General features: G+C 34.4%; 3 protein-coding genes across 3 annotated transcripts; all 3 read left to right on the top strand.

Annotated features, from left to right (window-relative positions):
* The first annotated feature begins 1,402 nt into the window (after positions 1 to 1,402).
* Positions 1,403 to 2,107, top strand: LOC106368344 (glutathione S-transferase T3-like). Its single transcript, XM_013808286.1, has 2 exons — positions 1,403 to 1,837; positions 1,928 to 2,107. The coding sequence occupies exons 1-2, from the start codon at positions 1,403 to 1,405 to the stop codon at positions 2,105 to 2,107; spliced, it is 615 nt and encodes a 204-aa protein (XP_013663740.1).
* Positions 2,108 to 8,340: 6,233 nt separating this feature from the next.
* LOC106350482 (glutathione S-transferase U17) lies at positions 8,341 to 9,473 on the top strand. Its single transcript, XM_013790367.3, has 2 exons — positions 8,341 to 8,836; positions 8,935 to 9,473. The coding sequence occupies exons 1-2, from the start codon at positions 8,516 to 8,518 to the stop codon at positions 9,295 to 9,297; spliced, it is 684 nt and encodes a 227-aa protein (XP_013645821.1). The 5' UTR covers positions 8,341 to 8,515; the 3' UTR covers positions 9,298 to 9,473.
* A 1,363-nt stretch (positions 9,474 to 10,836) lies between these two features.
* Positions 10,837 to 11,968, top strand: LOC106368353 (glutathione S-transferase U17). Its single transcript, XM_013808299.2, has 2 exons — positions 10,837 to 11,336; positions 11,435 to 11,968. Exons 1-2 carry the CDS (start codon positions 11,016 to 11,018, stop codon positions 11,795 to 11,797), a joined length of 684 nt encoding a protein of 227 aa, XP_013663753.2. The 5' UTR covers positions 10,837 to 11,015; the 3' UTR covers positions 11,798 to 11,968.
* Positions 11,969 to 14,256: the final 2,288 nt, after the last annotated feature.

Below are 14,256 nucleotides of genomic sequence, written 5' to 3'. Positions count from 1 at the left end.
TCATTGTATGATGATGTGTTTGTAGTTAGAACTAGTGATATATATATATAATGCATCTTGCAAAGGGCCAAAGGCATTATTCTATTTGCTATTCTTCTCAAGAGATTGTTCTGGAAGCCGATCAACTTTTTTTTTAATGTATAAAGATGGTTGGTGTAAGGAAAACTTATCACAAAAGAATAAATTAAAAAAGAGTAACGTCTAGGTTACATTTGATGATAGCTACTAGACTATACTCATTCAATCTTTATTTTTAACGCATACTTATTTCATGGAAACTAAGGCCACCGTTATCGGCGGCCCTTGGGCCCGACCCTTAACCCATTTTGGGTTAAAAAAAAAATAAAAATGGCAAAGGACGAGACGAACGGGCCTTGATTAAGGGCTTCTCGGGGTCGTCCCTCGTGGGTACGTGGCAGCACCGGAGTGGTCGATGATATCGAAGACGGATCGTCTTTTCCATTTCCTCTCTTCGTGTTTCTCTTGTAGTCGACTCCAAAAGGCAACGGCGAAGGTGATTTAGCAGAGGAGGAAGCTTTCTACGTGATCTCTTAATCGATCTCCGGTGACGAAGACTTGTTTCCGAAACCGAAAGCGCGATCCACATCCGACGGCGAAATCGACTCTGAAATCTCCAATGACGAAGACCTAAACCGTCGGTTCTGTTCGTTTCCCAAGCATCCCCAATCGTGTGAGAATCGACCCAATCGTACGAAGGTATGTCCTTCACCTCCTTTCTTTCTCGATATTATTATTTGATTGAAAATTTGATTAGGATTTCGTATAGATGTAAATTGGAAAACTTGTATTGATTATTTGATTGAGTATATGATTTGGGTTTCGTATAGATGTAAATTGGAAAACTTGTATTGATTATTTGATTGAATATTTGATTAGGGCTTCCTAGAGATGATTTGATATATGTATTGCTACAGGATTCGTACAGATGATTGGATATTCATATAGAGGATTCGTATAGATGATTTGAATTTGAAAGATTTGAATGTGTATTTTTAGTTTGAAATCTGTGTATTTTTAATGAACCACACAATAAATTTCTAGTGAAAGTACACTTGTTTTGTAAATGTTTCGCTGTTTATTAAAGCCATTGTCGTGGTTACTTCGTATTGATTAGATAGGTTAGGCTGTAAAGGGTAGTTTGTGTGAAATGAAATCCAACAAAATATTAATGATCTTGTTAGGATAGTTGATAGCTTTTTGTTTGTGTAATAACTTTAGATAAGACATATCTTGTTACCGGTTAGTCATTAAGTGGGTAAGTTATTGCTAACTTACTCTTCACTTCCTCCAATCAAACCCCTTCTGATGCCCCCCTTAAATATACGTAGCTAGTTTTTCTCTTCTACCACCTCCTCTTAATCTCTTCTCTCTTCTTACTGATATGGATCCAAGAAATATTTATACGCAGTCCTCTAGCTACTTCCCTTTCCATTCTAATGTTCACTTAGGAGAATCCGAGAACCCTCCTTTCAGTTCTCACCCATCTGAAGACACACCCGTAGGCACACCAGTAGGCACACCCGTGGACCGTGTTGCTCGACGTAAATGGACCCCGACTGATGACGAGGTCCTAATCAGTGCGTGGCTCAACACTTCCAAGGATGCTGTAGTTGGAAATCAGCAGAAGTCACTCACCTTCTGGCAACGTGTTGCTGAGTATTACACAACAAGTCCTCACGGAGTAGGGGATGGTGAAAAGAGAGAGCATCTTCATTGTAAGAAGAGGTGGGCTAGGATAAACGATCACGTGAACAAGTTCTGCGGCGCTTATGCCACAGCAGAGAGGCAAATTAGCAGTGGTGAGAGTGACACTGATGTTCTCAAGAGGGCTCATGACATCTTCTACGCTGATTAGAGAACCAAGTTCAACCTCGAGCATGTGTGGTGTGTGTTGAGGTATGAGCAGAAATGGCTCAGCCTCAACACACCAAAAGGAAGCTCAAAGAGGAAAAATGGTGAAACACCATCTGAAACGTCAACCAACGAGAATGGTGATCATGAGACCCGGCCTGAAGGTATCAAGGCTGCTAAATCGAAAAGGAACACTGGTCAAGGGAAGTCTGTTGCTGAGTACACCACCCTATGAGAAATGAAGAAGGAGGATTTGGCCATGAAGGAGAGGCTCACTAAGTTGGCTATACTGGATACTCTCCTCCAAAAGTCGGAGCCATTAACTGAGGCATAAGAAGTTGTGAAGAATAAACTCTTAGCTGCGTACTTCTGAAGAATTAGATATCATGTTCTATGTTTTATATTTGTCTTTTTAATAGTTTTTTCTTTGTCCTTTTAATTCTATGTTTTATGTTTTTCCTCCATAAAATCTCTGTTTTTATGTATGTCTTTTTATATGCTTGTTTAATCTAATCAGAACGTCTCTTTAAATAACCGTGGAATTATATAAACTAAGGCTGTTTAATAATATATATAAAATGTCTTGCTTTGTCTCTTTTTAAACAACTACAAATGTTCTTGCTAAAACATGATTCTAATAAGTAGTTGACATTTTCTGCAGGATAAGAGGAACATGGGACTTGACTACAACTATAGTCAGCCTTCGGACTCGGAGGACTTATTTTGCAACTCTGTGGACAGTGGCTACAACGAGACTGATGACTTAATTCGACGTGACCAAGAGGAGATAAGCTTACAAAGAGGTTCACCGGTGCAGTACCCTCCGGAACCCGAGGTAGACTTTGGCATCCCGCAGAGATGCTACTGTGGCGCTCAGCCACTACTTGCAACATCTTCTCGCGAAATAGGTAGGCGATACTACACTTGTCCGAATGTAGATGATGGGGAGTGTCACGTATGGAAATGGTGGGATGATGCATTGATGGAGGAGCTGCGAGACAGAGATAGACACATTCTTCTACTGTCTGAAAAGGTCGACAGTCTTGCCCTTTTGTCTGACTACGAGACTGAGCAGAAGCTAGGCATTCTAGAGAAGATGGTGTATGATTTAGCTAAGGAGAAATCTAAGGTTAGCTATGGGTTTGAGTTCTTTCTCGAGGTAATGGTTCTTCTAGTAGTTTTAGTAGGAGTGGTGCTTCTCTTTCGGAACTGATTCTTCTAGCGTGGTGAAGCTTTAGTATGACTGGTTTAGAGATGCTTATTTGTTTGTAATTTTTTTTGCTTGTTGTGGAATATTAAGTTTTATTATAAGTCATCTCATGTAACTCATGTTTTGTTAAGTCTGTGACACTTTCCTATCACTGCTTTGACTCGTAACTTTTCTAACACAAAAGAACTCGTGACATGATGAGTCTTTGACTTGTCCGTCTTCAGTCTGTGAGCACACTGAACTGCTCGTGAGCAAACAGTAATGCTCGTGAACAAACTGTCATGCTTTCACACCCGACAATGTAGCATATATAGATCATACTTCTCACATACAATGCATTACTTCTCCTCATCATAACACATTCTCTCTTTTAATTCTCTTTTAGAAATTTCAATCTCTTTTATAAATTTTCAATGGCTTCTTCTTCACATTATCATTACCACAAAGATGATGATCATGAATTTGATTCTATGTTTGAAGATATATTTGAAAATCCTAATTTCATTCCCGAACCAAAAAAGAGAAAACCACGTATACATATCGAGAGAAACCGAGAAGAAGGCCACACGAAGCTTTGGAACGATTACTTTTGTGAAACTCCAACATACCCGCACAACATATTCCGAAGACGGTTTCGAATGAACAAGACCTTGTTCTTGCGTATTATGCATCGTATGTCTAATGAAATAGAATACTTTCAACCAAGAGAAGATGCAACCGGACGGTCTAGTCTTTCTCCGCTCCAAAAATGTACCGCAGCAATTAGACAATTGGCGTATGGTGGTGGGTCTGATACAGTTGACGAATATGTCCGGCTTGGTGAAACAACAGCTCGAAAATGTTTGCACCATTTTACCGCGGGAATAGTCCAATTGTTTGGCGAGGAATATCTAAGACGTCCCACACCGGAGGATCTGGAAAGACTATTATATATTGGAGAACAACGTGGGTTTCCCGGAATGGTTGGAAGCATCGACTGTATGCATTGGGAGTGGAAGAACTGTCCAACCGCTTGGAAAGGAATGTATTCGCGTGGAACCAATAAACCAACAATTGTATTGGAGGCCGTAGCTTCATATGACCTCTGGATATGGCACGCGTTTTTTGGAGCTCCAGGTACTATGAACGACCTTAATATTCTTGATCGATCACCCGTTTTTGACGACATTATTAACGGAATAGCCCCAGAAGTAAATTTCTATGTGAATGGTAATCAGTATCATTTGGCATATTATCTCACGGACGGTATATCCGACTACCACAAGGTCAGAAGAATTCATTATTTGCTCAAACCCAAGAAGCTGTGAGAAAAGATGTCGAGCGTGCCTTTGGAGTCCTGCAAGCTAGATTTGCCGTAGTCCGAAACCCATCTCAGTTATGGGATAAAGAGAAGATTGCAACTATTATGAGAGCATGTATCATTCTCCATAATATGATTGTCGAAGATGAACGATCATCATCCACTCAGTATGACGTTGATGAATTCCAAGAAAGAGAAGATGTGGATACATTTTCCGTCAATATGCCTTCACATCTCGGTAATATAATTGATCGTCGAACGAGTGTTCGGAATACACAAGCCCATCACAAATTACAAAATGATTTGATTGATAATATATGGGCTAAATTTGGACATCTTCCAAATAACTTCTGATTTATAAGTTTTTATTACTCGAATAAAATGTTTGTTTGCTTTTATATACTATTAATGAAAATAATCAATTTAACTAAGTAAGGGACAAGTAAAGTCCCACCAATAATCAGCTACTTATACAAAAGCCTTTAGCTTAGTTCCTTAACACAAAAATAATAATAAACAATGCTAAGGGCCCTTAATCAAATCCCTCCAATAATGATGCCCTAAGAGCATGTTTATTGTAGGTCTCTTAGGTTGAGGTTTTTAACGTAATATAACATATGATATAAAAGTTAAGAGACGTCTCTTATATCTTTTATTTAAGAGACGTTTCTTAGTTTTTTTAGTTAAAAGCTAAGAGACCGTATCTTATATTACGTTAAGAACTCCAATCTAAGAGATATGCAATAAACATGCTCTGACTTACCTATATCTTATAAGAGCATCATTATCCACGGTTTCTTAGGGCGGAGTTCTCAGGGAAATATAAGAAACTGTTTCTTAATTTTCAACTAAAAAATTAAGAAATTGTTTCTTAACTTTTTAGTTGAAAATTAAGAAACAATTTTTTATATTTTCCTAAGAATTCTGCCCTAAGAAACCGTGGATAATGATGATCTAAGTTCTTTATCAAAAAAAAGTTATTAGAAAATGCATTCAGTGCAAATATAGAAAACATGACTAGCCAACACAAATATTAAATGTACGTGTATATATGTATATAGCAAACTAAAAATGATTATTATTATTTATCAATACTGAATGGAATGTGACACGTGTGTTTGGATAAGTGAATTAAGAAACTGTTCTTATATTTTCCTAAGAACCCTGCTCTAAGAAAATATTTTTCTAAGAACCCTGCTCTAAGAAACCGTGGATAATGATGGTCTAAGTTCTTTATCAAAAAAAGTTATTAGAAAATGCATTCAATACAAATATAGAAAACATGACTAGCCAACACAAATATTAAATGTACGTATATATATAGAGCAAACTAAAAATGATTATTATTATTTATCAATACTGAATGAGAATGTGACACGTGTGTTTGGATAATTGAATTCACTAGAATGGTAGTTTTGTGTAATTGCATGTAACTATTCTTTAAATATAGTTTCACTTGTTTTACAATATCGTAAATCGTTAAAACCAAGACATATATCCCCTATATATTAATTGAGAAGTATTTGAAAAATTAGAACCTTAATTTTGTATTAATTAAAAAAAACCCCAAATCCTAGGTGGCACTCTAAATGCCTTCTAAATTTCATTTCAAAGAATTCTAAAGCATCTAATATAAAGTATAGTTTAATCTAATGGTGTCACATTATTCCATAATTATATAACACTAGAGAACATTATATTAACCTAAAATATAGGAAGTGTGTATTCTTTCCTTAAATAAAAGTTACGGAATTACCTAATATGATTTACATATATATGGCAATTAATGATTATGAATAATAAAGATTTGATAACAATTTTTGCATCCTTCTTCATTTTTGTTTAAATTTATATTATTAAAAAAAATAAACAATCACATTAACCATATAATAAAAAAATTAGATTTTTTCTTATATGTTATATTTTGAATTTTTTAAAATGACTTTAAAATACAAAAAAAGTGGAAACCTTATATGTTATATATTTCTTTTTAAAATGACTTTAAAATACAAAAATGAAGACATCTTATATGTTATATTTTTCTTATATGTTAGAATTTTCTTATATGTTATATTTTGAATTTTTTAAAAATGACTTTAAATTACAAAAATGTAAGTTTTCCTTAAGTATACGACTAAAAACATTAAAATGACATGTATCAATTCGATGGTTGATTTGAAAGCTTTCAAAACCATATGGAAGATAAAAGTCAAAATAATTTAACTGTGGAAACAATACTGTTCACTTTTTTCAAGAATGTGTTCGATGGAAAAAATAAGGTTTGTATGTCATAATTTGTTTAATGTCCACTAGAGAACATTATATTAACCTAAAATATAAGAAGTGTGTATTCTTTCCTTAAATAAAAGTTACAGAATTACCTAATATGATTTACATATATATATGATAATTAATGATTATGAATAATAAAGATTTGATAACAATTTTTGCATTCTTCTTCATTTTTGTTTAATTTATATTATTAAAAAATAAACAATCACATGAACCATATAATAAAAAATAGATTTTTTCTTATATGTTATGTTTTGAATTTTTTAAAATGACTTTAAATTACAAAAATGAGGAAACCTTATATGTTATATTTTTTTAAAAAAGACTTTAAAATAAAAAATGAGGACACCTTATATGTTACATTTTTCTTATATGTTAGATTTTTTCTTATATGTTATATTTTGAATTTTTTAAAACGACTTTAAATTACAAAAATGTAAGTTTTCCTTAAGTATACGACTAAAAACATTAAAATGACATGTATAAGTTCGATGGTTGATTTGAAAGCTTTCAAAACCATATGTAAGATAAAAGTCAAAATAATTTAACTGTGAAAACAATACTGTTCACTTTTTCAAGAATGTGTTCGAGGAAAAAAATAAGGTTTTTATGTCATAATTTGTTTAATGTCCACTAGAGAACATTATATTAATCTAAATTATAAGAAGTGTGTATTCTTTCCCTAAATAAAAACTACGAAATTAACTAATATGATTTACATATATATGACAATTAATGATTATGAATAATAAAGATTTGATAACAACTTTTGCATCCTTCTTCATTTTGTTTAATTTTTTATTATTAAAAAAAGTAAACAATCACATTAACCATATAATAAAAAATTAGATTTTTTCTTATATGTTATATTTTGAATTTTTTAAAATGACTTTAAATTACAAAAACGAGGAAACCTTATATGTTATATATTTTTTTAAAACGACTTTAAAATACAAAAATGAGGACAACTTATATGTTATATTTTTCTTATATGTTAGATTTTTTCTTATATGTTATATTTTGAATTTTTTAAAACGACTTTAAATTACAAAAATGTAAGTTTTCCTTAAGTATACGACTAAAACATTAAAATGACATGTATCAATTCGATGGTTGATTTGAAAGCTTTCAAAACCATATGGAAGATAAAAGTCAAAATAATTCAACTGTAAAAACAATACTGTTCACTTTTTTCAAGAATGTGTTCGATGGAAAAAATAAGGTTTTTATGTCATAATTTGTTTAATGTCCAATCCGATCAACCCATGATGTATTAATTATAGTTTTGTTCCATTATTTTTAATAAAAATTGATCTGATCCACCGGAAAAAAATTATATAATAACAACAAAAAATATTTTATATATATAAATAAAATGATCAAATATATAAAAGAAACTATCGATAATATATAAAAATAAATTCACACTGCGCAGAGCGCAGGTATTATCCTAGTTAACTTAATTATTATATAAGTACAATTGTACAAAGCTCTTAAATGGTCCCATTGAGAGAAAGCTATCTATGCATGAAGTACAAATGTGAACACGCGAATGTGAAACAATAGTCGGTGTGTTTAAGTTCACACCACGCATCCGAACAATGTGAATATGTAACGCTCGCCCCTAATAAAGTGATGGACCAACACTTCAACGTTTTCCCAACCGTTTAAGAAACGTGTCAAACTTTAACTGGTGCTTCTTCACCTCCATGAAATTTCGAAAGCCTTACGTTACGACCTTACCTACCCCCTCTTCGCTTCCATATAATGCCCTACGATCTACCACTAAAGCTTCAACGCATTAAACCAAGTCCTCCTCCGTTCTTGATCTTGAAGAGAAAATGGCTAGCGACGAAGTGAAGGTGATCGGCGCATGGGCGAGTCCTTTTGTGATGAGGCCGAGGATTGCTCTGAACCTCAAGTCTGTTCCCTATGAGTTCCTCCAGGAGACGTTTGGAGCAAAGAGCGAGTTGCTTCTTAAATCAAACCCGGTTCACAAGAAGATTCCCGTTCTGATTCATGCTGACAAACCGGTTTGTGAGTCTAACATCATCGTTGAGTATGTTGATGAGACTTGGAGCGCATCTGGACCGTCCATGCTACCTTCCACTCCTTATGATCGAGCCATCGCTCGGTTCTGGGCGGCCTACATTGACGAAAAGGTTCCCCCTCTTTTACCTGATCCACAAGTTTTATTTATAGTTTCATGTCATGAGATAAGCGTATGTTTTCTATGTGATGACATTGAACACGAATGAAGTGGTTTCCCTCTCTAAAAAGTATCCTAAAAGCTGAGGGAGAAGAAGAGAAGAAAGCGGTGTTAGCTCAAGTGGAAGAAGGGAACGCGCTTCTCGAGAAGGCCTTCAACGATTGCAGCAAAGGAAAAGCGTTCTTCAACGGTGAACACATCGGTTACCTCGACATTGCATTCGGGTGCTTCTTGGCTTGGTTGAGAGTCACCGAGTTGGCAGGTGGTCATAAACTTATCGATGAGGTCAAGACTCCTTCTCTGTCCAAATGGGCTGACAGGTTCTGTAATGATCCTGCTGTGAAACCTGTCATGCCCGAGACTGCAACTCTAGCTGAGTTCGCTAAGAAGATCTTTGCCAAGCCGCCGGCCTAAGCTGATGGCTGTGGTCCTCGTGGAACTGTGGGTTGAGTTCTTGAAAAAATAAAATGAGAGTGATGGTACTTATTTATTTATGTTTTAATTTTACTTTTGGTATGTTGGTAAGTGTATTTTGAATGTTAAGTTTGTAGTATCAGTCTTGGTGAATGAAGTAATTTTTTTTATGTTGATTGAGAAGTAAGAAAATGATGTCTCATAAAATCCAGCACTGAAAAGTGAAAACTAAGAAGCACTGGCTCTACGGGAAGCTATCACTATGAGTTTTTCTCTGAACCGCCGAAGACTTCACTTTGAATCGGACTCTAGACAATTAATCCAAGCAGTCAATGGAGGACACCCCCCCACCAGAGATTTATGGTTTAGTTGCTGATATCTTAGTTCTAAGTTCCCTTCTTGATGCTGTTTACTTCAGTTGGATCCCTAGGGACAAAAACAATATCTCTGATTCAGTAGCAAAGAATGCTCTGCTCTCTGCAGTTGCTGTAATGAACTCTCATTTTGGAGTTTAAGTTTGAATGAAAGTTTGTGTTCCAAAAAAAAAAAAAAGAACATCTAATATGAATATTTTATAATCAAAATAATATAAAGAAGAAAATAAATATGAAAAGAAGTTATCATATAAGATTTTCTAAATAATTTATTTAACATTTTGTTTCTCTACGAATGATGTATTTTTTTAACATTTTTTTAATAATAATGGATGTCAAAGACACAAAAGATCCTAATTAAGTAGAACTTGGGGTTCGTTGATTCTGTGTTGATGGTGCAAGAGAAACATAAGTATATTAACTTGTGTTGCTTTCTCCTAAGAATATTACAAACCTTATTTTAAAATTTTTATTTAATTTTATGTGTAAAATTTTGAATTTATTAAAATAAATTTGAAATATTTATGATATACAAAAGTTTTAAAGATTAAAAATATAAATGAAAAAATACTTAAAAATCATAAATATGATGTACAATTAATTATAAAGACCAAAATATAAATAAAAATATGAATCACTATTCAAAACTCCAAATTTAAAATTTTGAAGTTCATTTTTGGAAATGCTCTAAATTATTTAAAAAATGCACTCAGTACAAATACAGAAAACATGACTAGCCAACACAAATATTAAATGTACGTATATACAGAGCAACTAAAAATGATTATTATTATTTATCAATACTAAATGAGAATATGACATGTGTGTTTGGATAAGTGAATTTACTCGAATGGTAGATTTGTATAATTAATTGTATGTAACGTAACTATCCTTTAAATATAGTTTCACTTGTTTCACAATATATATCAATATCGTAACTCGTCAAAACAAGACATATATTAACTTAATTATATAAGTACAAAGATCTTAAATGGTCCCATTGAGAGAAAGCTATCTATGCATGAAATACAAATGTGAACACGTGAAGATGAACACAGTTGTCGGTGTGTTAATGGTTTCAGTTCACACCACGCATCCTAACAATGTGAATATGTAACGCTCGCCCCTAATAAAGTGATGGACCAACATTTAAACGTTTTCCCAACCGTATAAGACACATGTCAAACTTTACTGGTGCTTCTTCACCTCCATGAAATTCCGAAAGCCTTACGTTACGACCTTACCTACCCCCTCTTCCCTTCCATATAATGCCCTACGATTTACCACTAAAGCTTCAACGTGTTTAACCAAGTCCTTCTCTCTGTTCTTGATCTTGAAGAGAAAATGGCTACCGATGAAGTGAAGGTGATCGGCGCATGGGCGAGTCCTTTTGTGATGAGGCCGAGGATCGCTCTGAACCTCAAGTCTGTTCCCTACGAGTTCCTCCAGGAGACGTTTGGAGCAAAGAGCGAGTTGCTTCTTAAATCAAACCCGGTTCACAAGAAGATTCCGGTTCTCCTTCATGCTGACAAACCGGTTTGTGAGTCTAACATCATCGTTGAGTATGTTGATGAGACTTGGAGCGCATCTGGACCGTCCATGCTACCTTCCACTCCTTATGATCGAGCCATCGCTCGGTTCTGGGCGGCCTACATTGACGAAAAGGTTCCCCCCCTTTTACCTGATCCACAAGTTTTATTAATAGTTTCATGTCATGAGATAATCGTATGTTTTCTATGTGATGACATTGAACATGAATGAAGTGGTTTCCCTCTCTAAAAAGTATCCTAAAAGCTGAGGGAGAAGAAGAGAAGAAAGCGGTGTTAGCTCAAGTGGAAGAAGGGAACGCGCTTCTCGAGAAGGCCTTCATCGATTGCAGCAAAGGAAAACCATTCTTTAACGGTGAACACATCGGTTACCTCGACATTGCATTCGGGTGCTTCTTGGCTTGGTTGAGAGTCACCGAGTTGGCAGGTGGTCATAAACTTATCGATGAGGTCAAGACTCCTTCTCTGTCCAAATGGGCTGAGAGGTTCTGTAACGATCCTGCTGTGAAACCTGTCATGCCCGAGACTGCAACTCTAGCTGAATTTGCTAAGAAGATCTTTGCCAAGCCCACGGCCTAAGTTGTTGGTTGTGGTGGATTTGTGGGTTGAGTTCTTGCAAGAATAAATCAAAGAATAAATCTTTGGTAGTACTTATTTATTTATGTTTTTATTTTATTTTGTGGTGTGTTGCTAGTGGTATTCTGAATGTTAAGTTTGTATCAGGCTTGGTGAATGAAGTAACTTTATTTATGTTGATTGAGAAGTAAGAAAATCATATCAAATAGAATCCAGTACTGGGAGACTAAGAACATATAATATAATTTAAAATAATAAATAAGATTTTCTAAATAATTTATTTCACACTTGAATGATGTAGTTTTAACTAAAATATAATTACATTAGTAATTCATAAAAATGGAGGTTCTCTAAATGCTGAACTATCACTAAGTGACTAATTATCACTAAAATGTTCTACAATGAAAATGTGGATAAATAATAAATAGCTTATAATTAAAATTAAAGCTACTTATTTGTATGGACTTTAAGGGTGTTTGCTAGATAAAAACTTAGTTGAGCTAGGTACATTCTATGTACACAACATATATAGTAAACTTTGTGTTCTAAAATGCGGGTCTATGCGCTCCACCGAGGTTAATCGCCGTGATTTTGGTCAAATCGGTTCAATTAATCAGAAACCTGATTAATCATTTTAAAAACCGATTAATTGCCTAAATGGCTGACTAAAACTGATTTAAACCGAAAATATCTGATTTTAATGACAATAGTTTGGGCCAGAAAACAAGTCCAATTGTCTGAAAAGAAAGGAGACATTGTCTATGTATTTATAGAAGGAACTCCTCTTAGTGATACTTAGTCGATGTGGAACAAATGCAAGTTAGTTTTTATTTTATTTTTTCTGGTAGAAACCTATATTTTGTGGAAGAGAATGTTCATTGTTAATCAAAGTGATCGTAAATAAGTGTAAACAAGCAAGCGACGTTCGCATCATCCAAATAATGGATCATTGGATGGCAAATACACCGGTTCCTGCGACTCTCCTCCTCATCACAAGCGATAAGGACTTTGCTATGGCTCTCAAGAAGGTAGAGAGAACTGGTTACAACACGATTTTAGCCTCCGATGAAGGCAATGTAGCACAGCTGCTAGAATATGTTTGACACAAGCAATTAACATGGAGAGAACTTCTCCTTCTAGAGGGTTGACTTTCATCATTGCAAAAGGAGGCTTGTGACATGACTTTTATCTCCCTTTTTGTTTTGAGCGTTTGCGGAACATTTTGAGTTTTTTTGAGAGGATACTCTAAACTGTGTACACGTGTTTCCTTGGGTGGCTTTCTACTTGATAGTTTTGGAACATTAAACAAAATATCTTGAGGATTATTAATCTCTTTAGTATTCACTCTGTCTCTCTGTGGTTGGTCCCATGGGTGTGTTGCATTCTCTGTTTGTGACTAATTATCACTAAGTGACTGATTATCACTAAAATGCTCTACAATGAAAATGTGGATAAATAATAAATAGCTTATAATTAAAATTAAAGCTACTTATTTGTATGGACTTTTAAGGGTGTTTGCTAGATAAAAACTTAGTTGAGCTAGGTACATTCTATGTGCACAACATAAATAGTAAACTTTGTGTTCTAAAATGCGGGTCTATGCGCTCCACTGAGGTTAACCGCCGTGATTTTGGTCAAATCGGTTCAATTAATCAGAAACCTGATTAATCATTTTAAAAACAGATTAATTTTTTTAAAAACCGATTAATCACCTAAATAGCTGACTAAAACTGATTTAAACCAAAAATATTTGACTTTAATGACAATAGTTTGGGCCAGAAAACAAGTCCAATTGTCTGAAAAGAAAGGAGACATTGTCTATGTATTTATAGAAGACTCCAAAAACTCCGCTTAGTGATACTTAGTCGATGTGGAACAAATGAAAGTTGGTTTTTATTTTATTTTTTATGGTAGAGACCTCTGTTCTGTGGAAGAGAATGTTCCTTGTTAATCAAGGTGATGACACTTGTTCAATCGTAAATAACTGTAAAGTGTATGGATTATAGCAAGCGATCACGATTTGCAAGCATATACAATCATGTAGTTGTTATATTTACATGAGTTAATTGATGTATCTAACATTTTTGTTGAATTTTTGATTTTGTGTTTGTTTTAGCGCAGCCACAGTGGCAAACATTCTGTTCTCAAGTCCAATTGTCTAAAAGAAAGGAGACATTGTCTATGTATTTATAGAAGACTCTAAGAACTCCTCTTAGTGATACTTTAAAAACCGATTAATCTTTTTAAAAACCGATTAATCGCCTAAATGGCTGACTAAAACTGATTTAAACCGAAAATATTTGACTTTAATGACAATAGTTTGGGCCAGAGAACAAGTCCAATTGTATGAAAAGAAAGGAGACATTGTCTATGTATTTATAGAAGACTCCAAGAATTCCTTTTAGTGATACTTAGTCGATGTGGAACAAGTGCAAGTTGGTTTTTATTTTATTTTTTCTGGT

The sequence above is a fragment of the Brassica napus genome, chromosome C5 (genome assembly GCF_020379485.1).
Source record: "Brassica napus cultivar Da-Ae chromosome C5, Da-Ae, whole genome shotgun sequence".
NCBI lineage: Eukaryota > Viridiplantae > Streptophyta > Magnoliopsida > Brassicales > Brassicaceae > Brassica > Brassica napus.
Note: the sequence above shows the minus strand (reverse complement) of the source record. Positions and strands in the feature narration are given on the sequence as shown.

Excerpts from the sequence above, each read along its gene's own strand:
- LOC106350482 (XM_013790367.3), top strand. The coding sequence starts at position 8,516 with ATGGCTAGCGACGAAGTGAAGGTGATCGGCGCATGGGCGAGTCCTTTT. Across the intron at positions 8,837-8,934 it reads CGGCCTACATTGACGAAAAG|TGGTTTCCCTCTCTAAAAAG; the intron begins GTTCCCCCTCTT and ends ACACGAATGAAG.
- LOC106368353 (XM_013808299.2), top strand. The coding sequence starts at position 11,016 with ATGGCTACCGATGAAGTGAAGGTGATCGGCGCATGGGCGAGTCCTTTT. Across the intron at positions 11,337-11,434 it reads CGGCCTACATTGACGAAAAG|TGGTTTCCCTCTCTAAAAAG; the intron begins GTTCCCCCCCTT and ends ACATGAATGAAG.
- LOC106368344 (XM_013808286.1), top strand. The coding sequence starts at position 1,403 with ATGGATCCAAGAAATATTTATACGCAGTCCTCTAGCTACTTCCCTTTC. Across the intron at positions 1,838-1,927 it reads GTGGTGAGAGTGACACTGAT|AAATGGCTCAGCCTCAACAC; the intron begins GTTCTCAAGAGG and ends AGGTATGAGCAG.